At 41.4% G+C, this 26,020-nt stretch overlaps 2 protein-coding genes across 3 annotated transcripts; one reads left to right on the top strand and one right to left on the bottom strand.

Annotated features, from left to right (window-relative positions):
- Positions 1 to 4,807: 4,807 nt before the first annotated feature.
- tmem231 (transmembrane protein 231) lies at positions 4,808 to 12,397 on the bottom strand. Its single transcript, XM_017717221.2, has 7 exons — positions 11,958 to 12,397; positions 9,754 to 9,920; positions 9,096 to 9,224; positions 8,171 to 8,314; positions 7,901 to 7,982; positions 7,329 to 7,434; positions 4,808 to 6,888 (listed from the first exon to the last, which is right to left on the bottom strand). Exons 1-7 carry the CDS (start codon positions 12,094 to 12,096, stop codon positions 6,726 to 6,728), a joined length of 930 nt encoding a protein of 309 aa, XP_017572710.1. The 5' UTR covers positions 12,097 to 12,397; the 3' UTR covers positions 4,808 to 6,725.
- Positions 12,398 to 13,143: 746 nt separating this feature from the next.
- On the top strand, positions 13,144 to 24,052 carry gabarapl2 (GABA(A) receptor-associated protein like 2). 2 transcript variants are annotated; one of them, XM_017717223.1, is made up of 4 exons: positions 13,144 to 13,252; positions 17,141 to 17,196; positions 21,349 to 21,521; positions 23,519 to 24,052. In XM_017717223.1, the coding sequence occupies exons 1-4, from the start codon at positions 13,159 to 13,161 to the stop codon at positions 23,607 to 23,609; spliced, it is 414 nt and encodes a 137-aa protein (XP_017572712.1). In that variant the 5' UTR covers positions 13,144 to 13,158; the 3' UTR covers positions 23,610 to 24,052. The 2 variants fall into 2 exon arrangements, with proteins under 2 accessions (XP_017572712.1, XP_017572713.1); XM_017717224.2 differs by lacking the exon at positions 13,144 to 13,252 and adding an exon at positions 13,266 to 13,482.
- Positions 24,053 to 26,020: the final 1,968 nt, after the last annotated feature.

The raw sequence follows: 26,020 nt of genomic DNA, 5'->3' as shown, positions 1-26,020 counted from the left end.
AGCAGCGCTACGCTGTGGCTACAAGGCCTCTTGGGCCGACTACCTAAGCAATGCTACATCATAGCTACATAGCTATCTGGGTCAGCTGCCTGGGTGTTGCTGCACTGCAGCTATGTGGCTGCCTGGACTGCCGGTGTTCAGCCGCAGGAAAATGCTCCCCCTTCGTGTCGAAGGACATTTTCGGCCTTCGAGGCTATCTGGGTCAGCTGAATGTGTTATGCACCAGAGTTGCAGGCTGAGACTTTCCCCACAGCTAAGGACACTTTTGGGCTAAGTGACTGTATACTGTGGTCATTGTAACCCCTCCTTGCTAGCTGTTGGAAATATAGACCCCTTTAGAACTGTGGATTAGAGTGTAGAGTGTCAATAAAGATGTGTAACTGGGTCATTAAAGCACCCTTTGGTTGCAGACCACAAAGCACCCGCTGGTGGTCCTCAGGGCAGTACTTTGGAGGAGCCAGGTGGTCTGTTGTGATAATCAACTTAATAAATAGAAAGCAAAATAAGATGTTTCAGATGTGTGATCAGCTTCAATCCAACAACAGATGCAGCTTTTGTTATCAAGTCATATCAAAGTTTATTTATTTAGTGCTTTTTACAGCAGGCGTCATCACAAAGCAGCTTTACAGAAAAATCTAGGTCTGACCCTCCATGGAGGTCAGTGCCAATGGAGACAGTGGCAGGAAACACTCCCCTAAAGCAACAGGAAGAAACACGCAGAGGAACCAAGCCTACAAAGAGGAATCCATCCTCCTCTAGTCAACACCAGATAGCAAACAATAACAGAAGAGTAATATGAGCAGAGAACAAGGTTTTACTGTTAGTATAAAATATTAAAACACAGAAAAGGGGAAAAGCAGGTGAATCAATGGCTCTGAGTCTGTGCAGCAGCAGCATCAGAAAGGTCAGTTTATGCAGGTGAGGTTAGAAATAATGGACACTGTGTCGTCCGGGCTGAAGACCACTCAGCTTGTTATTAGTGCACAATTCAAAAGCCAGTATTCATGATGGTATGAATGATAAATATATGTTTTGACAACATATGCTGCCTTCCAGACGACGTCTTTTTCAGGGAAGGCCTTGATTTATTTCAGCAAGATAATGTAAAACCACATTCTGCATATATTACAGCAGCATTGCTCCGTATTAAAAGAGTCTGGGTGCTAAACTGACCTGCCTGCAGTCCAGACCAGTCACCACTGATAACATTTGGAGGATTATGAAATGGAAAAATACAATAAAGGATACCCTGAAACTGACGAGCAGCTGAAATCCTGTATCAGACAAGAACAGAACATTTCACTTTCAGAACTACACCAGCATCTCCTCAGTTCCCAAACAATTACAGAGTGCTATTAAAGAAGAGCTGATGAAACACAGTGGTGAACAGACCCCGTCCCAACTTTTTTAGAACATGTTCGCATCAAATTCAAAATGGGTGAATATTTTTCAAAAAATAATAAAACTTCTCAATTTCAACATTTGATTTGTTGTATTTGTACTATTTTCCCTTAAAATATGGTTTAGGTGATTTACATCATTGCATTCTATTTTTATTTACACTCTGCACAGCCCTACAACTTTTTTGGACGGAGTTATAGTATATCAGTGCAAAACTGGGCCAGCAGCCCAAATTTCTCGAGCTGTCACATGAAGTACAGGTTCTGCTGGGTCTTCCTCATAGCTGCAGTGCTGCATCCATCCCATCTGAGGTCCTGCTGAGTGGTGGTGCCCAGGAATTTATTCTGCTGACTGCAGATGTGTGCATTTCCTGGGGGGGCAGTGGATGAGTCTTCCATAGTGCAGGAACTCTCGAGGCACAGAGTCATGCTGAAAAGGTGGGGGAGTTATTTGCATAACTGGGCACACACACTTTTAGTCCGGGGACCAACTGTTATCTAGTCCCGCAGCCTTGCCTGGTTCCTTCTCCCCAGCTTTCTCCTCACTCTTCAGCTGTGATGCACAATCCAGCCCAAGCAGTGGGGGTGAATGAGGAGCAGGTGTCAGTTTGAGTCCTGGGGTCTCCTCTGATGGAGTCAATGGGGGAGAATGGAGGTCTGTAAGGGACAGTCCTGGGGGCTGAGTGAGTGGGCAGCTCTGATATAGTGTGGGGGCTGCTACAGGTGGGGGGGCATGAGTCAAACTATTGGGAAACTAGTTCAACTCGCTTGCCCACACTATATTGCCCATGGCTGCCCTGTTACCGTTAGCCATTGTAACTAACTAGTAACAGTGTTATAATGTTACTGTTAGTCATTGTTACTGACTAGCAAGTGGTACAGTGTTGCCGTTAGTCACTGTTACTGACTAGCAAGTGTTACAATGTTACTGTTAGTCATTGTTACTGACTAGCAGCAGTGTTAAAATGTTAGTGTTAGTCATTGTAACACTTGCTAATCAGTAATAATGTTACAGTTAATCATTGTACCGAACTTACAACAGTGTTACAATGTTACAATTAATCATTGTAACTAACTAGCAACAGTTTTACAATGTTACTGTTAGTCATTGTTACTGAATAGCAAGTGTTAAAATGTTGCCATTAGTCACTGTTACTGACTAGCAAGTGTTACAATGTTACTGTTAGTCATTGTTACTGACTAGCAACAGTGTTACAACATTACTGTTAGCCACTGTTACTGACTAGCAAGTGTTACAATGTTACTGTTAGTCATTGTTACTGACTAGCAACAGTGTTACAATGTTACAGTTAACCATTTTTACTGACTAGCAGCATAACAATGTTACTGTTAGCCATTGTTACTGACTAGCAACAGCATTACAATGTTATTGTTAGTCATTGTTACTGACTAGTAAGTGTTACAATGTTACTGTTAGCCATTGTTACTAACTAGTAACAGTGTTACTGGCACTATTACTAGCTAGCAATTGTGTTACAGTGTAACTGTTACAGTTATTGTTACAGTGTTGCTGATTTAGTCACTGCTTCTCACTACTAACTGTGCTAATGTTACTGTTAGGCATTGTTACTGATTATTAACAGTCTCACAGTGCTTATGTTACAGTTATTGTTACAGTGTTACAGATACAGGTATTCCAGTGTTACTGTTAAAGTCATTGTTACAGTGTTACAGATACAGGTATTCCAGTGTTACTGTTAAAGTCATTGTTACTGATTAGTAAGTGTTACAGTGTTCTGTTATGGTGTTACTGATATAGTCACTGTTTCTCACTACTAACTGTGCTAGTGTAACTGTAAGGCATTGTTACTGATTAGTAACAATGTTACAGTGTTTGTTACAGTTATTGTTACAGTGTTACTGATACAGGCACTATTCCTGGCTAGTAAGAGTGTTAGAGTGTTACTGATATAGTTACTGTTACTAGTAACCCTGTTAGTGTTACTGTTACATTGTTACTCATTATTAACAGTGTTGCAGTGTTACTGATACTGGATAGTAACAGCCTTATAGTGTTACTGTTAAAGTCACTGCCATTGAAGTTAATATTTTAAAGGATTTAAACAGATTGAGAAACAAACAAAACACAAAGGAAAACTATTATCAAAACAAAAAGACAATTTGACAATGATAAACCAGCTGAAATGATACAAATGAGCCGAGAACAGAATACACATAGGAAATGAACTAATATTAGAAATAAATTAATGGAATAATTAAATTAATATCATTAATACTTAGAGTGTGAGCATGAAAACATGATCAGTCTCAAAAGTTGTCCTTCACTTAAAAAACAGGGCATTTACATATCTTCGCCTATTCGGCCTACAGCAGTTTAGCCCCACCCACTCATACTGCAGATATAAAGAGTGTTTCAGTCCAGATTAGCCAATCAGAACAGAGCTTATTTACAAATATCAGTCTTAAAAGGACAGTAACAAACAGCCTGTTTAACTGCAAGAGATAAAGACAGGCTGGAAATGAATTCTGAGTGTTTTTGGTAAATAAACACACACAGGTGTCATCAGGACGAAGGAGAACGTGGGGTCAGGTTTATAGTTTATAGCTAACCTCTCTGTCTTTATCCTGAAGAGCTTTCTGTCTGTATGCTGTGCTTCTCTGGTTGGGGGCGATTTCTCCGTCCAGATTGTTTCGGACTCCCCAGGGTGAAAATTCCTTACATTGTGACCACAGGAGGACAAGCATGTGGCTTTACTGGACACTTAAAGAACAGCCGTCTTTACTGCAGAGGTCATCTAGAGATTTTAAAGAGACAGTTCAGCAAAAAGTTTGAGCTATCCCACTAAAAGATTCCGCGGATATACAGAAGAAGCCTGGATACAGTCTATACTTCAGTCCAGGTTAACAGATAACAGTGTTAGAGTTTTAGAAACAACATAATCAATACGTCTACAACAAGTCTGAAGATGGACATTAATAATTAATCTCATGTCACTGTAAGTTTCTCATTGAGGAGAAGAAACAATGACCTCACAGACACAGAAACCAAAGAAATATTGAAATATATACTATCAGAAATACATCTGGCTGCACCTTATACTGATGGTCTTCTACACTGTTTCCTTCATCTAGGTATAAACAGTGTAAACATTCCCTCAAAGTTCCAGCAGTAGGTTTAAGGTCTGATGGTGAAGCTTAAATCAGTTTTTCCAGGTGAAAAGCTGGTATTTGTACCTTTTCATAACCGAATGTTTTAAAACAGAACGGTAGAATAAAAGCCTGGAGGCGGGTGGGGTGTGTGGAGTCAGTACAGCTTAGAACAGATCATTTCAGTGGATTATGGTTCAGTTATGTTCCCTGACTAAAGGTACTGAGATGGAGCCTTGAGGGTTCCACCCCAGTGACAAGAGGGGAACTGACCAAGAGGCAGTTTAGGACCTTTATTTCTGAAAGTTTACAGATAATTTACAGATATGTAAATTATTAACAAACATTCTTCTGATAGTTGACTATTAACACCATTTGCATTATGGTTTCGGTTACTAGGTGATCCTCAAACATTAACCCAAATCTTCAAATGAAGTCTGAATTTCGGCTGTTCTTTAGTCCATGTTAATAGATCACAGTGAGTGAGTCAGAAACCACAGAATCAATAAGTTATGTTACAGACACTGAACACCACCCAGTCCGAGACATAAAGTTTAGGTCGGCTTATGTTCCTGCTTCATATTGTAAGTTTTCATTCCACCTTAAATAGTGCAGCAGCAACATTCATAATGTATGAGATAAATAATTCGCTGTTTGCTCCCAGAAAAACGTCTTTCTAAACATTGTCTCAATAAAGCAGATCTCAGTATCATATTAATGAAAGCATCCCTGGTTTCTGAGCTGTTTCTCCTGAACCTCCTCAGGACAAAAGAGGAGATTAACAGCAGCGTCTCACTGTGAGATGTTCTGGTGATGAAGGAGAAAAGAGGAGATTAACAGCAGCGTCTCACTGTGAGACGTTCTAATGATGAAGGAGAAAAGAGGAGATTGACAGCAGCGTCTCACTGTGAGACGTTCTGCTGATGAAGGAGAAAAGAGGAGATTAACAGCAGCGTCTCCCTGTGAGATGTTCTGCTGATGAAGGAGAAAAGAGGAGATTAACAGCAGCGTCTCCCTGTGAGACGTTCTGGTGATGAAGGAGAAAAGAGGAGATTGACAGCAGCGTCTCCCTGTTCTGCTGATGAAGGAGAAAAGAGATTAACAGCAACGTCTCACTGTGAGACGTTCTGGTGGTGAAGGAGAAAAGCATGAGTTCTTCTTTTGCACTGACGGACTGCTGAGAGGGTTCCATGATCTAGAACAGAGTTGAACAAGAGAACGATGAGATCTCACACTGTTCTTATGGAGAAACTACTAGCTGAGACAGGGCTGAGACGAGTCAGACTCGAAAGAGTTAATCCACATGAGTTTTATTTCTCAGGAGCCGAATTTCAGAATCAGGAGAAAACAGCTTCAGTCTCACTCTGATCTTACACTGGACTGAACAATGTCCAGGAGAAGAACCGGGGATCAAGAGGAGATTCGTTTAGAACATTACTCTCCTGAATGGTGGAGCTAAATGGGCAGTAAAATGTAAATATATTCATGACTCTGACATCACAACCAAGATGAGCCCACAACAGGCTGTTTTTGCAGTTTAGTTTGTATATACAGACTGTCTGGACTGCAGAATGAACAGCGCATTATAGTGTACAAAAAAGCGAGGAGGTCCAGTTTTTGACGATATGGGCCCTTTAAGGGGTTAAAGACATTAATGTCCTCACACAGCGCTGTCCCACAGTCACTCCGGGTCAGTATATGTCAGATCACTGAGGCTCAGCTCTGCAGGACACAGACCCCACAGCCTCAGCACAAAGAGGAAATCAGTGTTTAGCTGATTTCTCAGCTTTATCTGTGAAAATGTTCTCTAAATACACATAAAGCCTTAAGGTCAACCTTGAGTACATCACCGTTATTTACTGTAACACAGCACATCAACAACAGCAGTTAACAAAACATTAACACCGCACAGCGTAATTAACAATTCTCCATTAATTACACTCCCCAGATTCTTCTGATCAAAAGAAGATTTATTCCAATTCAAAATCATTTTAGAAAAACTCAGAAACATACCAAACTGTACTAAATACTGTATAAAACTACACGCTCATAAAAATAAAGGTGGCAAAAAGGGCTTTCTGGAGTGACGCCAGAGAAGAACCACTTTTGGTTCCCTAACATCTCTCACTGAATGGTTCTTTAAGGAACAGCATGTTACAGTAAGATTGGAGGGCGCGCGGCCTCTGCTGTTTTGGGTCAGGAGGCGTGGGGTTTGAGCAGAGGGACTGGAACGGTGGGCAGAACCTGGTTTTGAAAGACGAACGTCTGAATGCGGTTAAAGAGCCACAGGAATACGAGCAGAACGCTGATGTACTGGATCCAGGCAAACTTAATCACCTCCCAGAAGCCCGGCCGATAAGTGCTACAGTCAAGGAGACACAACTCACAAACACAGCAAACAAACAAACAAACAAACAATCAAACAAACAAAAAACACAGGAATGCAGAAACTCAGAAACACAAAAATGCAGAAATGTGAAGACGCAGAAGTGACGTTGATGCTAAGCAGATCCTCTACCTCTGTTAGTTCTCTCTACAAAAATATCAAGTAACTGAGTGCACAGGGACACACCTCACCCCCATGAGCCCACCCACCCCAACCCACCATCACTAGCCATCCACACCCACCCAGAGGCACTAGCCCACCCACCCCCACCCACCAGCACTGGCCCACCCACCCCCACCCACCAGCACTGGCCCACCCACACCCACCCACCAGCACTGGCCCACCCACACCCACCCACCAGCAATGGCCCACCCACATTCACCCATCATCACCAGCCCACAGACAAAGGATATCTGACTGACTCCACCGGGTAACGTATTTCAGCATTAATTTGAAAGGGTGCATTCACAGCTCGACCAACGATCCACACCGGAGCCGGGCAGGAGAGATGAGTCGTCACTGAGAGACAGAGAGAGAGAGAGAGAGAGAGAGAGAGAGAGAGAGAGAGAGAGAGACAGAGAGAGTGAGAGACAGAGAGAGACAGAGAGAGCGAGAAACAGAGCGAAAGAGTGAGACAGAGAGAGAGAGAGACAGAGAGAAAGAGAGACAGAGACAGAGAGAGAGACAGAGAGAGAGAGAGACAGAGAGAGAGAGAGACAGAGAGAGAGACAGAGACAGACAGAGACAGACAGAGAAAGATAGAGAGCCAGAGAGAGACAGAGAAAGAGAGAGAGACAGACAGAGAAAGAGACAGAGAGAGAAAATTTGCTTTTTAGTACTGTTTACTTTAGTCCATGTTTATAGGTTACAGTGAGTCACACTGCGTCAGAAATCCCAATCAAGTCTGTTAGAGACGCTGAGCAGCTTGTGTTTGTTAATTAGCTTCATAGCTCTAGTGTTAAAACTTCAGACATTGAACACTTACAGTTTCTCTCCTGATAGGCCCTGATGATGTTGGTGAGGTCATATGCACTAGCGAATGGGCTCGCTCCATCAACCACAGACACCTGCAGAGGAGACACAGCAGGTAAATCACACATACAGAGGAAACACAACAGGTGAAATACACCTACAGAGAAAACATGGCAGGCTGAACTAAATAGAATGTTTTCATGAATAGAGCTGCAGGTCTGCTGAGGCGGTATGAGGGTGATGAGGTGTGTAAAGGTGTGTAAAGGTGTATAAACACACTCACATTGTACGCAGTGTGTAGTCCTCTGTGAGGGAGGGGAGTTCTTTGATGGAGTGTCAGGTCTCCGCTAATGAACAGCTGTGACCCAGGGACTGAGGACGAGTGCTGAATGAAGGCCAGAGACTGCATCACCACAGTGGACATCCGCTACGGACAGACAGACAGTTGGACAATTAACTGATTCAGTCAAGAGCCAATAAACCAGTGAATGAACCAGTGAGAATGAGACAGTGTGAATAAATCGTAGTTAATAATCCAGTGTGACTGTGCCACTGTTAACCAGTGTTAATTATTTGTGCTGTATGTATCCATAATTATATTAATGTGATGGATCCAGTGTGAATGATCTAGTATGAATGAACCAGTGTGCATGATCCACTGTGAATGGACATGAACGAATGAACCAGTGTAAATGATTCAGCGTGATTGATCCAGTGTGAATGATCTAGTGTGAATGAACCAGTGCGAGAGGTCCAGTATGAATGATTCAGCGTGACCGATCCAGTGTGAATGATTCAGCATGACTGATCCAGTGTGAATAATTCAGCGTGAATGAACCAGTGTGAGAGGTCCAGTGTGAATGATTGAGTGTGATTGATCCAGTATGAATAATTCAGTGCGACTGATCCAGTGTGAATGAACCGGTGTGTATGAACCAATGTGAATTAACCAGTGTGAATTGACCATTATGAGAGATCCAGTGTGAGTGATCCAGTGTGAATAAATCAGTCTGAAGGAGCCAGCGTGAATGAACCAGTGTAAATGATCTAGCGTGAATGAACCAGTGTGAACTGAGAACATTCTACCAGCAATCACACAAAGGTATGGAGCTCTTACTAAGTACAGGTGTTTGGTGGAGAATTCTGGGTAATGTGCTTGGGGCATATGGGTGAACACATGTGGTTTGTAGTGATGTGCTAATACACACAAACAGCTGATAGGAGAAGATGAGGAGAAGCTGAATGCTGTAAATCTGCTCTCCTGCTTTCAGGGGAACAGCCAGCTGGAGACTCAGACGGTCTGATTTTCCATCCTGATTACTGTCCTCCTCTCTGACCTGTCCAGCAAACACAGTCTATATCAGTGAGTTTATATCAGTTAGCAATGCACATGACTAACATGTTAAACCCTCAGTACCTGTTACAGTTACACACCACCAGATTCACACAGCTGTGAATACACTGTGTGTCTTCTTTACATATTATGTATGTATTAGGACTGTTTTGTCTAGCAAAACCCATCTGACCAGAACAGCGGTTCTCAACACCAGTCCTTGATAGGACAAGTTTTCAACAACACTCTGCACAACACACCTCAGAACTGTTCACAGTGGTGGTGATAGGAACCAGACGTCCCCCTCTAAAAGCTCCTCACAGAAAGTTCCTACATGAAATGGTTCTGAATTCACTGCCTGATGATTGAGACGCTGTTTTATGATAGTTTAGAGAACTTCAACTCCATTCATGGTGGAGGGAGACATGCAGGGCACTGTGAGGCTCTGTATGTTATATAGGAGATGAGAACCACTGGACTAGATCATCACGCTCTGACATTCCAGTTCCTTTCTGTATGCTGATGGTACTTACAGACACGGAGGGGATGCGAAGGTTATTTCCCAACAGACGGTTGAAGTTTGGAAAGGTGCTCCAAGCCACAAACTCTCCTGCTGTACCAGTCGCTCCAATCATTAACATCTGGTACTGAAACTGCACAACCGGTTGCTCTTCATACGTACTGCGCTTCAGCCAGAATCCTGCTCAATAAATCACAAGCAGCTGGTTATTACTGAAATAATACAATCATACTTTATTTACAGATGGACTTTTACTTTAATAAAACCAAACTCTTGACTCAAACAGAAGCCTTATCATCTATATGGTGGTCAGGAGTCAGAATCGTACCTATATAATAATAATAAGAAGTAGAAGAAGAAGAAGAAGAATACGCTTATCTTGTTTACAATTAATAAAATCTAACTTTTATTGGTGTAACAAAGCATTGGGGAGAATGTACATCCTATCGTTAATATAATTTAACGTAACTGTATTGTTTCAACAACAAAGTTTGTAAATGATCAGCGCTGATCAGCTCCTCAATCCAGCCCTGCTCCTGCCGCCCAGCTCTGGTGTCATTAGTAAACTGTGCAACGACATCACTCTAGTCATGTTTGTTGAACGTTTGAGAACATTGAATTGTGAATGGGTTTAAATCAACATGTGGGCTGAGCACTTTTTGGATTAATAAACTTGTCCCATTCTAATGAACTTAAATCACTTTAACAACTCCTGGCCTTACTTTTATTTTAATAACTCATATCTATGTAAAAGCTAACTTTATTCAGTAATAAGAGCTGCTGTCTTTAGTACTGACCTCTTATCTGGTTTATAATGAAGTCTTACTGTAATAAAAGCTAACTTTATTCAGTAATAAGAGCTGCTGGCTTTAGTACTGACCTCTTATCTGGTTTATAATGAAGTCTTTCTGTAATACAACCATTTTTTTCAGTAATAAGAGCCTGAATACTGAATGCTGTTCATAGATCACAGCTCAGCATTCAACACAATCATCCCTGCCAAACTCATTCCTAAACTCACAGACTTGGGTTTGAACTCTCATCTCTGCAACTGGATGCTGGATTTCCTGACGAGCACACCCCAGGTGATGAACACTGGGAACGGCTTCTCCTCCACACTGACTCTGAGCACAGGACCTCCCCAAGGATGTGTGCTCAGCCCCCTCCTGTACTCACTGTATACACATGACTGTATAGCCAAACACACGTCTAACATCATCTTCAAGTTTGCTGATGACACCACCATCCTAGGCCTCATCACTGTTGCTTACAGAGACGAGGTCAGAGCTCTGTCAGAGTGGAGTCATGACAACATCCTCTGTCTCAACATCAGCAAAACAAAGATGATCGTGGACTACGGGAAGCAGCAGAGGGATAGTCACTCTGCCTTGTTCATCAATGAAGCCGAAGTGTAGAGAGTCAGCAGCGTGAAGTTCCTCTGCGTACACCTTACTGATGACCTCACCTGGTCCCTCCACACCAACACTACAGGGAGTTCTGCCCGACAGCGTCTCTTCTTTCTGTGTAGGCTCAGGAAGTTTGGTCTGCCTCCTCAGATCTTCTCCAACTTCTACAGATGCACCATAGAAAGCATCCTCATGGACTGCATCACTGTCTGGTACAGCAACTGCACTGACTGTGACCACAAGGCCTTTAAAGTAGGGGTGAGGATGGCAGAAGCCAACAAAATACCAGCCTTACAGGACATCTATGAGTCCCATTGCCTCAGGAAGATTAAAAAGATCCGGTCAGACAGCGTCACCCAGCACTCAGCCTGTTCAAAATTCTGCCATTAGGCAGGAGATTCCTCAGCATCCAGGCTGGAACAACCCGGTTAATGAGCAGTTTCTACCCACAGGCTGTCAGGCTTCTGAACAAGCTGTGAAGCTGTGGGTCCTTCCCCAACTATTATTTTCAGTCAGTCACTTTGTCAGCATTATTATTGTCTCATATCATCTTTGCTATGGACAATAACAGCTTAACACTAAGCCACTTTAAAGAACTATAACACTGAGTCACTTAAGCCACTTTAAAATGTATATTTCTCCATAGTTTGTGTATATTTCATATATTTATTTGTTTTTTATATTTTATTGCCACTTATTTACGGTCTGTAGAGTGACTATCTGAGCCTCACCAAGCATTTAAATGCATGAATGTCCTGACAAATAAACGTGAGACTTGAAACTGACCCCCGGTTTAGTACTGACCCCTTACCTTGGCTCCTGTAGGCTATCAGCAGCGGGGGGATGTAAGTCAGGCCGAAAACAATCAGTACGAACAGAGTTGCTCGAGTACAAACGCTGCTTCTATACCTGATTAACGCCGGGTGAGAGTAAACTTCATAAAAAGCCATTATTATATTTATTATATTTATTTTTTATCAGCTGCTGCGGTTAGCATGTTAGCATGCCTGCTAAACCGCGGAGCTCCTCTGTGATTTGACCGCTGAATATCTCCAATAACGTGGATTAAACTGCAGATTTAATGTATTTTAACGGACATTTAATCCGCCCGAAAAGCAGCGATACATTCCGTTTAGCCGCGTTTAAACCGCGAGCACCGTTGGCTCTGCTAGGCTAGGCTAGGCTAGCGCTAGCTCCTCCTGTAGCGAAGCTAAGCGTCCCGACGTTACCATGACCGCCATGCGAAGCGCCGCCCACCCGCACCACTGCCCCGCCCACTCGCTGCACTCTCATCCCTGCTTTACTCAGAAATGTGTTTCTATAAATGAGATGACGGCACTTTTGCTAAAACTGTGATACTAATTCAAGTAGAATAAATGAAGATATGAAAATATTAACCTTATTTCGTGTATAAATCCACAATCACGGCATCGGTTTCCCAATTTCAGACCTTATTATTTATTCTTTATTACAAATACAGACCAAAAAACAAACAAACAAAGAAAAGAGCAGAAAGGCTCTTCTGTTAAACTATTAAAGCACGACACTGAATAACGTAAATCATCTCAATGTATGATCCGTAATTTTACCGAAATAAAAAATAAGATTATTGCCAAAATATATGATTGTTATTTTTTATTTATCTTTATTTTACTTTATTTTACACTTATATGTGGGTGTATGTATTGTCTTTTTCTCTAAATAGGGCTCGAATAGGTTCCTTATACGTCTTTATGTTGATGTATATGATTATTTTTATACAAAATTAAAATGCTTATTTTTCATAACTCCTCATGACATGTGCATCTGCGGCCTGTGGAGGTTATAGCATATATGTAAAATATATAAAATATGGTTAGAAAATAAATACATGCGTCTTTGTTTTTGTGAGTGGCTTGAAGACACCACTCGCATTCACGGTGTGCCCTCATTGAACCTCAGTGCGCGTTTGTTCACACGCAGCCGACCATGTGTGGGTTTTTTTGTGTCCTCTCAGTATTTGGGTATTTCTGATGCAGGACTTAACTTCGGAAGTGAGGTCAGAGCGGACCGACCCGAACTCGTTCGGAACGGATCTGTGGTTCCCCCCTCGCGGGGCGCTGAATGGTATGAGCCGGACCACTTCAGCCCGTCTGTGAGCGCTAAGGCTAACGCTAACGCTAGCGGACTATTGACGTTTCGCCTTTGACGCCGTGGTTTTCGGTCGGATCCTCGTCCCGCTGCGTTTATTTCACCTGATTTAACACCATATATTTTATATTTACCTGTTTTTTTTCGCGAGTGACGCTCAGAATCCGCCAAAATGAAATGGATGTTTAAAGAAGACCATTCTCTGGGTAACAGATTTTAGCTGTTTTGCTAACCTGGTTCTGACCAGCGGTTCCGGATTAAACCAAGATAAACATTTTTAGACGAAGTGCCAGTGAAAACAAGACAGATTTTAATCCGATTTGTGCACTTTTAGAGTCGCTTTGCTCGGCCCGGCCAGTCGTGGTCATGTTTACATTGCTAGGCCGTGTTGCTGACGAGCGCCCACTCACACACATACGAGAGGGTTCTTTAGGGGTACTTCAGTGAAGACAGCGGCTCTGTATAGAACCATAAACACTCAGAGAACCATTTAGTTCTTTGCATGATGAAATGGTTCTTCAGATTGATGGAGACTGTATTATATGTGGTTCTATAAAAGGTTTCTGCTATTGTTGATGTCAAGCTTGTAGCAGTAGAACCCTTGTTGGTCCTGTATAGAACCAACAGTTACTCCATCAATCTGAAGAACTGTGTTTAGAACAGTTAAAGCATGCAGATGATTCTATATGGAACTCAGGGTTCTAAATGGAGGGATTTCATTGGTTAGCGAACCATCTTTTGTAAGAGAGTAGAGGTGGGCGATATGGCAGAAATCTAATATCACGGTATTTCAGTCACGATATTTATCTGTACTGACGTCTGAATCATTGGAAAGAAGACTTGTGTAAAAAATACTATCAAGCTAGCAGTACTTCATTTTCAATATTTATGCTTAAATACCGCTCAGTGCCTGCTGCGAGTCTCATACGCCATGTAAATATGTAACTTTATTTTATATAATAATAATAATAATAATAAAAATATAATAATACTTTATTTTATTTCTCTTGTACTTTAACTTCTGTCTAGATTTATTTCTATTTTGTATTTTTCTGCATAGTATATGTGTAATTATGTCTTACTACTGAAACACTGCAATTTCCCTCCAGGATCAATAAAGTTCTGTTTATCTAAATCCAATAAAACAGGACTAATCATGTTCTCTCTGTGATCAAATGACACTGCTGTACTGATAATATCTGTGATCTGCTCAGAAAAGCTTGTTGAGAAATACTGTGAGGTAATGTATTGCAATAAAGATAAATATTGTCCTATCGCCCAGCCTTTAATTCTATTCACTTAATAGACTTCAAACTTATTTTATCATGTTTTACAAATCGGCCTGTAACCGTGTGACCGTAGAGGAACCAAAGACGCTGTGGCTCAAATGGGTCCCTGCTCCCTATGTAGTGCACTAGATAGGGCTCTCCCAGAATGAGGGAGTCATGTAGCTAAAGCGTTTGCTGCGCTGTTCAGATGTAAGAGCTAAGGGTGGGCGATTATGCCGATATTTTATCATTAATGTGATAAATGATTTTCTGAGCACATCGTGTTTATCGTCAGTATTTAAAGAGACTGACCAGCTGCACGTTTCAGTACAGAGTGAGCACAGTTAGGCCTGTTTAACTGGATTAAATGAAGTTTGCAAACCGTTAAATAGAAATTATTGTAGTTGTAAGTTTATTATTATTATTGTTATTATTATTATTATCATAGTGTTTATTGGTAACATTACAGGTTCTGTTTTGTCTGTTCCAACTTGAAACTAAACATAATGATGCATATCGTCTTTTGTGAAAATGTCTTGGAGTATCGTGATATAATGTTTTTGCTGTGTTGCCAAATATGTAGTGCATTATCGAGCGAGAGCTGGGCTGTTTGGGATGTGGCCTAAAAGCTCTTAGGAAGAAAGCTTTAAAAGCACTATTTTTATTGCTTTGTTTTCGCTCTTCCAGTCTGTCGAGTCCTGCAGTGTCAGTGATTTCAGACTCATCATTTCAGTCATAACTGTTTGAGGAAAACTAAACTGTGGAATTTACCATAAATATGATGTAAATGAATGGCTTTCAATTTCATAAAATTCCTGTCTCTTTTGTGCCGCATGTCAGTACGTCACAGACATTATGAAGTCTCTGATCAATAACTCAGCATTGATGACCGATGCGTCCTGTGGGGCTCAGTGGAGTCTGTGCTAAAGTGCAGCTATTAAGGTGCATTTGGAGGATGATGCCACTGATCTACGCTCCAGCCCCTCAGTAAACGAAACAGAAATCAATACTGGGCTTTCCCTCAGATCCAGGAAGCCTTAGACCAGCAGGCTTTATTTTATTTTATCCCTCAGATCCAGGAAGCCTTAGACCAGCAGGCTTTATTTTATCCTTCAGATCCAAGAAGCCTTAGACCAGCAGGCTTTATTTTATTTTATCCCTCAGATCCAGGAAGCCTTAGACCAGCAGGCTTTATTTTATCCTTCAGATCCAAGAAACCTTAGACCAGCAGGCTTTATTTTATTTTATCCCTCAGATCCAGGAACCCTTAGACCAGCAGGCTTTATTTTATTTTATCCCTCAGATCCAGGAACCCTTAGACCAACAGGCTTTATTTTATCCCTCAGATCCAGGAACCCTTAGACCAGCAAGGCTTTATTTTATTTAATCCCTCAGATCCAGGAACCCTTAGACCAGCAAGGCTTTATTTTATTTAATCCCTCAGATCCAGGAAGCCTTAGACCAGCAGGCTTTATTTTATTTTATCCCTCAGATCCAGGAACCCTTAGACCAGCAAGGCTTTATTTTATCCTTCAGATCCAAGAAGCCTTAGACCAGCAGGCTTTATTTTATTTTATCCTTCAGATCCAGGAACCCTTAGACCAGCAGGCTGTATTTTATTTTATCCCTCAGATCCAGGAACCCTTAGACCAGCAGGCTGTATTTTATTTTAGATCCAGATCCTGGTTCATTTTTTACTGACTTTTATTTATTGCTGTTTTTTGCACATTATCTTCATCCCTTCAATCCAGAAAAGCCTTAGGTCCTAACATAAACATTGCCTGCCAGTTTGTTTGTTTGCTTGATTAGATTTTTTTCCCTTATTTTTGCTCCTTTTTTATTTGTATCCCTCTGATCCAGAAATTTGACCAGCCTGTTACTTTTCTTTCTCTTTTCTTCTCTTCCTTTGATTCAGAAAGTCTTAAACCCTGCCTAATTCATTTATTAATTAATTTATTTGCTTGATCTAATTTAATGTGGTTTATTTGAGCGTTTTTGTTCTTATTTCTGAACTTTATTTTTATTTCCAGAAGGTACTAGCCTGGCAGGCTGTTTCCTGGTATTGATCATCTTTTACTGTTTATCGGGGCCACATTAGGAGTCTGCGCGTTAGTGTTTGAGCTGAGTGTAGGAGCTCAAACAGGAGTATTTTCTGTTGAAACTCAGTCAGTCATGTTTGCTATTTCACTACAAGTCAGTCAGTTTTCAGTGTAATGGAGCTTTTGTGTGTTAGTGAAGCAGCTCATAATAAGAGCCTCAGGATTTATGTATCAGAATCATCAGAGTCGGATTTAGTGGCCAAGTATGTCGACACACACAGGATTTGGTTCCAGCTGTTGGCGTCACTCTAGCATTAAATTCAGTGTAGAGACACTGTACATATAATTAGACAATACACAACATACAGATTATGTAGGGACAAGCGTGATAGGTGAGCGTGCTCAGTAGTACAAAGAGCAGTAGTGTATATCATGTATGTGAATGAAGTCATGACGTATGATAATGTACACTAGGCTGACAATTCTAATGATGATCTGGGCTTTTTAAAGCAGCTCTGAGTCTAATTCGGATTCATGTTCCTCTCTGTTCTCTGTAGAGCACCGGTGTGTGGAATCTGCCAAAATACGCAACAAGTACCCAGACAGGGTTCCAGTGAGTATGAATACTAATGAACCTTTCTCTGCCCACTCACATGTTATTTCGTGGATACGGTTGTGAGGTTGAGCGTTACAGAACACTGCATTCATCCTAACGAGAAACTGTAGAACTGACTCGGTTTATATCACAATACCTACATTTAGAGTCGGTTATTCATTCAGCCTAATGAGAAACTGTAGAACAGACTCGGTTTATATCACAATACCTACATTTAGAGCCGGTTATTCATTCAGCCTAATGAGAAACTGTAGAACAGACTCGGTTTATATCACAATACCTACATTTAGAGTCAGTTATTCATTCAGCCTAATGAGAAACTGTAGAACAGACTCGGTTTATATCACAATACCTACATTTAGAGTCGGTTATTCACTCAGCCTAATGAGAATGTATAATGTGATTTGTGGTACCTTCCATCATGAATGACGAACACGGGGGGGGGGGATTTACTCCACTTTGTGTTGTGCCCAAGAACACCCTTCCCTGATGAAATTGCAGTAACGCCTCCAGTGATTTATAGGTTTAATATACTTATGTAGATTTAATGTTCTTGTGTAGTCAGCAGAGCACACATCTATCAATACTGTACTAAAGTACATGTACTTGAGTTAATGGAACTAGTAACAACACACCTCTGTGTAAGTCGCTCAGATCTGATGTCAAAAGGTCAGATTTGAGCGTCCACACTGCTCTGAACACATCAGATCTGTCATTAAGGCTACGTTCACATTACCAGGTTAAAGTGGCACAAACCTGATCTTTTGCCATAATGTGACAAATCTGATCTTTTCAAATAAGAGCTGAGCCACTTTAGCTATGTTCACATTACAAGCCTTGTTGCTCAAATCCGATCTCTCTGACTCGATGATTCACACTCGTTTAGGTCAGTGGCTCAAATCTGTCGTTAATGTGAACGAACCAGCCTGAAATGACCCTCATGCGCTCATCCTACTCAGTAACGTCACATGACTGAATCACTACATCATCAGCACAAACTAACGAGCAGAACGAGCTTCGCTGAGAAGATCATTGACTCTGATCAACTCTCAGCTTCATTATTAGAGCCAGACGAAGGAGAAAAAGGTGAGATGAGCTGATTTTCCACCGTTTACAGGCTTTAACGTCTGTTCGGCGCTGTTGCCATGGTGATGCTGAATGATGATGGAATAAATGCACATGAATTCTGATCTGAGCGTCACATTAAGGTCACATGGCTACAAATCGGATACGTATCTCATCTATGACCACATATGAAAGTGGCTCAGGTTGGATTTGAAAAAATAAGATGTGTCCACACAGTCCTGAAAACATCAGATCTGAGTCACATTAGGGCAGAAAATCGGATTTGTGTCCACACAGCCCTGAAAACATCAGATCTGAGTCACATTAGGGCAGAAAATCGGATTTGTGTCCACACAGCCCGGAGAACATCAGATCTGAGTCACATTAGGGCAGAAAATCGGATTTGTGTCCACACAGTCCGGAGAACATCAGATCTGAGTCATATTAGGGCAGAAAATCTGACTTGTGCCACTTCAGCCTGGTAATGTGAACGCAGCCTTCAGGCTGAATGGGATTTTCTCCAAGTGTTCTGTGAAGCTCAGTGTCACTGCAGCAGCAGCAGGGACAGAACTGGAGCACGAGTCAAAGTGTGTAAGCGAGGTAATTATATAATAACCACAAGAGAAGCTTCACTCTAATTTTCTCATGGCAGTTTTGGAGATGAATATATTCACCATAACAGAAAACGAGCTCATTGTTTTCTTTTGTGGGGTTACCTGGGAACCTTCATAACCTACACATTCTATAGGCTGCAGGCTTTAAGCAGTGGGGGTTTGCATGTATACAAAGTAATTATCCAAGCGTGAGCTGCTGTTGAAGCTCAGTCTGCGGCTTTAACAAAAGGCCCTGTGAGGCTCCGGCATCCTCCTGCAGCTCCACCTGAAAACTGACACCTGAAAGAGCTCACAGAGCAGGGCAGCCTTGCTGCACTGCCGCTCGACCGGCTCTCGGCCGCCCCTCACCGCTAACCAGGGTGAATTCCTCCCTCCCTAACAGGACTGAGCTGATTCACTGGCCTTTAGCTCTGATTCTCTGTTCCACCTTAAACGGCGCAGCAGTCCCACTCTGCCTTAGACATAAAGCAGAATTATGATACATAAATAATAACAGCAGCACAGTTACAGTGAACAGCTTCTCACTGGAGTTTTCCATACCACCTTAAATGGTGCAGTAGTTAGTTATATCCTGCTGCACCATTTAAGGTGGAACGGAAAATTCCGATAATAGGCTGGCGAATAAGAAACTGACTTCATGCCAGCAGGAATGCACACTCTTAGAAAAGATGGTTCTTCACTGGTTCTTTAGTAAAGACAGTGATGCTTTGTTGAACCATAAGCACTCAAAGACCCATTTGCATGCACATGTGGTTCTTGGCATGGTAAAATGATTCTTCAGATAGATTTAGAATGTGTGGTATGTGGTTCTAGCACCAAAAGGGGTTCTACTATTGTTATACGTTTGACATCATAACCCTTTTTGGTACAATATACAACCATCTTCAGAAAGGTTCAGCGTAGTAGGGTGGAAAGATTAAAGGTTTTAATATCGAAGCTTAAGACGGTTTTCAAATCACAAGAGCTGCGATTTTTTTAAATTATAGCCTACAATCTTAAACAGGATGGTTCTTCAAGGTCCTTAAAAAAGATGGGTCTTATACAGAACCAGGAAGAATCAAAGAGCCATTTCCATGATGAAAAGTTTCTTCAGATTGATTGAGAATGGCTCTATATAGAACCTTTCTGAAATGGTCCCATATAGCACCAAAAAGGTTCTGCTATTGCTATAAGCTTGACATCGTCACAACAGAACCCCTTTTGGTGCTATATAGGACCATTTCAGAAAGGTTCTATATAGAGCCATTCTCAATCAATCTGAAGAACCATTTCATCATGCAGAGAGCCCTTTACTCATGCAGAGGGTTCTCTGAGCATTCATGGTTCCACTGTCTGCAAATAGAGCACCCCCTTAGTGTAGTTGGCTGTCATAGCGACGCTGTATGAACCTGCTGAGATGTGAAGGAGAGAAATGTTTAGAGGCAGGAGACGCATGATAGATGGTAGCTATCGGTAGCATGTGTTTTTAACGAGTCTCTCTGACCAGTCAGCAGCCTGTGAGTCTCTCCGACCAATCAGCAGCCTGCGAGTCTCTCCAACCAATCAGCAGCCTGCGAGTCTGTCTGACCAATTAGCAGCCTGCGAGTCTGTCCGACCAATCAGCAGGCTGAAAGTCTGTCTGACCAGTCAGCAGCCTGCAGCATCACCTTAGGCATGGACCCAGCTCACTCGGGAACTCAATAACAGAAATAGAACCAGGTACCAGATTTGCCTGATGAGAACCAGAAAAGGGGAGTAAAGTCAAGGTGGTACCACAAAGTGGACAAGCAGCTTAAAGAACCTTGAAGAGCTGTGTTTGTTTAAACAGTGCATGAAGCTGAAGAAGCAGACTGTGGACGTCTGACTGTGGACGTCTGACTGACAGTGTTTGCTGTGTAAATATATTGTAGTAATCAGGAAATGAATTATGATGAGGCAGTCAATTCACTGCTGTGTTTAAGTGCTCTCTGTCTCTCTCTCTCGGTCTCTCTGTCTGTCTCTGTCGCTCACTCTCTGTCTGTCTCTCTCTCTGTGTCTGTTTCTCTGTCTCTCTCTGTCTGGCTGTCTCTCTCTCTGTGTCTCTCTGTCTCTGTTTCACTCTCTCTCTCTCTCTCTCTGTCTGTCTCTCTCTCTGTGTCTGTTTCTCTGTCTCTGTCTGGCTGTCTCTCTCTCTGTGTCTCTCTGTCTCTGTTTCTCTCTCTCTCTCTCTCTCTCTCTCTCTCTCACTCTGTCTCACTCTGTCTCACTCTCTCTGTCTCTCTCTGTGTGTCTGTTTCTCTGTCTGGCTGTGTGTCTCTCTGTTTCTCTCTCTCTCTCTCTCTCTCTCTCTCTCTCTCTCTCTCTCTCTCTCTCTCTCTCTCTCTCTCCCCCTCTCTGTGTCTCTCTGTGTGTCCTTCGCTCTTCTCTCTTTCTCTCTCTCTGCCTTCTCTCACCAGCTCTCACTCTCTCTCTCTTTTTGTCTTTCTCCCTCTGCCTCTCTCTCTCTGAGCAGGTGATCGTAGAGAAGGTGTCCGGTTCTCAGATAGTGGACATTGATAAGAGGAAGTATCTGGTCCCGTCGGACATCACAGTGGCCCAGTTCATGTGGATCATCAGGAAACGGATCCAGCTGCCATCAGAGAAGGCCATCTTCCTGTTCGTAGACAAAACCGTCCCTCAGTCCAGGTGAGCTGGAGCGACTCGCGCTGCAGAGCTGTAATACTGACCTGTCTGGGAAAAGACTGATTGATTGTTACATTGATTGACCATTAATGAATGAATGAATTAATCTGAGGAAGCCCAGCTGAGAGCAGAGCCTCCTTTCCAGGAAGCAGTGGGACCGTAATAAATGAGAGATAAACAAGCAAGATACACGCACACATGCACGCACACACATGTATGTATATATATATATATATATATATATATATATATATATATATATATATATATATATATATATATAGTAATTGTGATAAATTATGCTATAATACAGTATATTATGCTTTCCTGATCATATGATGTTTGTCGGTGCTTATAGAAACTGACCAGCTGTGTGTTCCATTACAAAGGGGGTAAAATTAGTCAGTTTAACTGGATTTAGTGACAAATACTGAGTATAAATCAGTGTTTACAGTTTTGATAGTATTTTTAAATGTAGCTCTGCTGGATCTTTATTCTCTGTTGTAGCTGATCAGACGTCTGAAAAAATATTGTGACCTGTATCGTAAAATTTCTTTAAGTATCACAATATAACATTTTTGCCATATCACCCAGCTCTAATGTAATAACCCTCAGCTGCTCTAATATAAACATGTTCTTCTGCCTCGTTCTTTCATCATAATACTGAACTTCATAACCTCAAACACCCAGTAAGGAGGTGTCACTGTGAATATTGAGACTTTATGAGGAATAAACTGTTCCTCTGTTTCTCTCAGCTGCATGTTTATTACACCCGTCAGTGAGCGACTCGAGACAGTGACTCACTCTTTCCTCACAGAAACACCCGAATTGAGGAATCCTGGCCTGAACTTCAGCAGGATTTCAGAATAAACTCAACCTGGAGGTGCATATTTACACTGTTGCAGTCAGGGCTTCTCTGAGCACAGCTTCATTAATTTACCTAAGAACAAAAAAAGTTCATTTTACATTCATTATAACAGACACTAATAAATAACATCAATGAATCTGCACTTTTACCATCTTACAGGTGGCCTATTATCCTATTCCAGTTTCTAACTTTACTGTGTCGTAGCTTTAAGTGCATGTAAAGGTTCTGTAGAGTCTCAGAGCTCAGCATTCCCTCCAGAGGGAGAACCTCTCTCCTGCAGAACCCACTTTTCTCAGCTGCCTGAAAGGCCTGGTTGGAATTCCAGCCCGTTTCCTTTGTTACAGGATGACATCATCTCATAACACAGTCCTTACTGCCCGCCTACTGGCGAGCTCCGCAACCTCACACAGCGGCTGCTGGAGGAGGTCAAGATTTTTGCTCCAACACAAGGATGGAGCAAAAGTGTGGACAGACCAGACTGAGAACTTGTGAAATAATCTGCTTCATCTAATGTAAACTCTGCAAACGTTAATAATCAAATTGTAGAATCTGCTTAATCTAATTTTAACAAACTTTGAAAAGGTTAATATTGAAGTTGTGTAATTTAATGTAACTTTTATGTAAACTGTAACAAGTACGTTTTATTTTTGTTTTCCTTCTCTCCTTTTTAGCTGTTTATTGGATGTAGCTCTTGTAGTGGGTGCTGACAGTGTGTCGTCATTGTTGAGGTCTTTACACACCAAACATGATTTATTTGTATGATTTATTGAGACGTCAACAATGTAAGTGTAGTCAAACACCTGTATAACTGACTGTACCCTGCAGTTTTAAATTATTCCCTGGTTAAAAATCCAGTTAAACAAATTTTACTCTCTTTATAATGAAACATGCCGTTGGTCAGTTTCTACAAGCACTGAAGATTTATCACAATACTAATACATACATTGTCGTATGGCCCAGTCCTGCGATAAATGCAGTAAATAAAGAGTAATCGTGCACTAAAGTGTGCAGTAGTGAGTCTCTGACTTATTTACACTTTCAAAATCAACATTAAATCGAGGAGACGCGAAGCTTTGCATATGCATGAGAGAGTTTGTTTTGCGCCGCTGACCACCGCGCTGTGTCATTTCAGTCTGACCATGGGGCAGCTATACGAGAAAGAGAAGGACGAGGACGGCTTCCTGTACGTGGCCTACAGCGGAGAGAACACATTCGGATTTTGAAGCCTCTGCATCGGCAGCCACGTCCACCCGAACCACATTAGACCCGCCCACCTCGCACCGTGCCCCACCCACTCCCGCCTCTGAAAGTCTCCCTTCAGACTGAGCGACTGCACTGCTCGAGTACCGTGTTTGGAAGTGTGGATGAACCATTATCGCATTACTTATGAAAACGTCTGCATCGTATCTGTAGTGTCACCCATATCGTACCGTACTATGAAACACAGTAGCGTTAGATCGACTCATTAAGCGATATTTTTGTGAATGGTATTGCAGTATTATTAGAGGTGCTTAATGTTGTTTTAAGCGATACTATACAGTAATAATAACTTTTAAAGGTTTAATTTATCTTTTTTTCCCTGTATAAAAGTATATTTAAGAAAATTATTTGAACGGTAAGGTAGCTGGATGACCTAACCAATAAAAAATAAAACGGCAGTGCTGGAGTTTTGTGTATGTTTATTATTACAAACTCATAATTTAAAATTATACATGTCTGCAGTGGGAAAGGTCAGTGTTTGAGGTTAAATTGATCAAAAAAATAACTGATACTGATTATTGATGATTGATTGATATTGATAATGATTTTCCCCTCATGTAAGTCATACAGTGTGAGGGTTTTATTGTAAATATTCTTGTATCCATCATTCATATAACACATTCCCACTGAAAAACTAAGCAACATAATACACACCATACATAACATACAAAGCATAAATAACAGATTTCTAACAATAACAACAATAATAATAATAATAATAATGAGTAAATTTATAGTAATGATTGCTTAAACAAAGTTGGCTTCCAATTTACCATCTTGTTCAAATGTTCTGTTCCACCTTAAATACTATAGCAGTTGCATGGAACTTCTGCACCCTTTAAGGTTTGGCAGCTTCTTAACTGACTTCTCTGTTCCACCTTAAATGATGCAGCAAATACATTCTGGTGCCTCACATACATACATACATACATACATACATACACACATATATATATACACACACACACACACCTCTATACACGCACACATACATACATACATACATACATACACACATATATATACACACACACATACACCTCTATACACGCACACATACATACATACATACATACATACACACATATATATACACACACACACACCTCTATACACGCACACACAAACCAATTTAACACCTCTCTGCCAACAGAGGCTGGGGTCATGACCTTTCTGCTGACCTCAGGCTGTTAAGCAGAGCTAATATTGCGCTGACTCTGCTGTTTAACCCTCACACGGCTCCATTAGCAGCTGCGCTAACAAACGCACGTGGTAAGTTCATACCAGTTACTGCCTGGCCCTTTTCTTCTGGCCCCTTACAGGGCCCAAAACAGGAGGAACCAAACGATCCCTGCTTGAGTCTAATGTAGGGTGTAAACACTCTGTAAGCATCTTGTAAGGGTTCTTGAAAAGTGCTATGTAAGTTTAGCTTATTATTATATTATTATTATTATTATTAAAGTTTAAAAACATACAGTTCACTCTCCAGTACATGTTGGAACAAAACCTCCTATCTCCAAAACGGTGACTTTACAGGAGAAGAAAGAAACAGACTTCAGTAAATTACAATGGAACCACATACGGAACGCTATGCTGGTTTTGTGATGTCATAGAAACCAATACATTTACACTCCTGGGTGAAAAAAAAATGGCAAAACCTTCAGCTTTGAATGGTCTTAATAACAAATTAATAAACAGATGCAGCGAGTCGTGTGGAAAGATTTTCACTCTGATTTCTCTGTGTCATAGTTTAATGATTAAACATGCAGACAGTCTTTCACAGAAAGAAGAGTCGGTGCTGATCCGCTCAGCTGAGAAACGCTGCTGAGCTGGTTTGAGTTTAATGTGAGACCAAATATTCACTATAGGGTTTAAATCTGCACCCTGACCAGCCAGAACCAATAACAACCATTATATTTTGCTCAGGAGTGTAGATTACATTCACATACATTCAGACTACAGCAGTTTAGCCCCGCCCACTCATGCTGACACTATAAGGAGTGTTTCAGACTGTGTTTGAGGCACAATAGACGGCAGCCAGTCAGAACAGAGCTCATTTGCATATGTCATAAGAAGATTTAAGATATGGGCCCTTAAGTACTAAACTCTATAGTATTCGATAATTATTTTGAGTAACATGATGGTGAGTTCCAAGACAAGTTAACTGCACTGAAATGCCTAGCAGGGTTCTAGATATGGGTAAGTATGTTGACAGAGTCTCATATCAGTTTATTATCTACACACTAAACGGAAAAAGAAAGCAGTAATTCTTACTGGGGTTCTACTGGTTTCTTACTGTTTATGTCACAAAACTAGCTTTGTATTTGTGTTGTTGAGTTTCTGATGTTAAACGTGACATTACAGTGAAATTTAG

The sequence above is a fragment of the Pygocentrus nattereri genome, chromosome 8, assembly GCF_015220715.1.
Source record: "Pygocentrus nattereri isolate fPygNat1 chromosome 8, fPygNat1.pri, whole genome shotgun sequence".
NCBI classification, from domain to species: Eukaryota; Metazoa; Chordata; class Actinopteri; order Characiformes; family Serrasalmidae; genus Pygocentrus; species Pygocentrus nattereri.
Note: the sequence above shows the minus strand (reverse complement) of the source record. Positions and strands in the feature narration are given on the sequence as shown.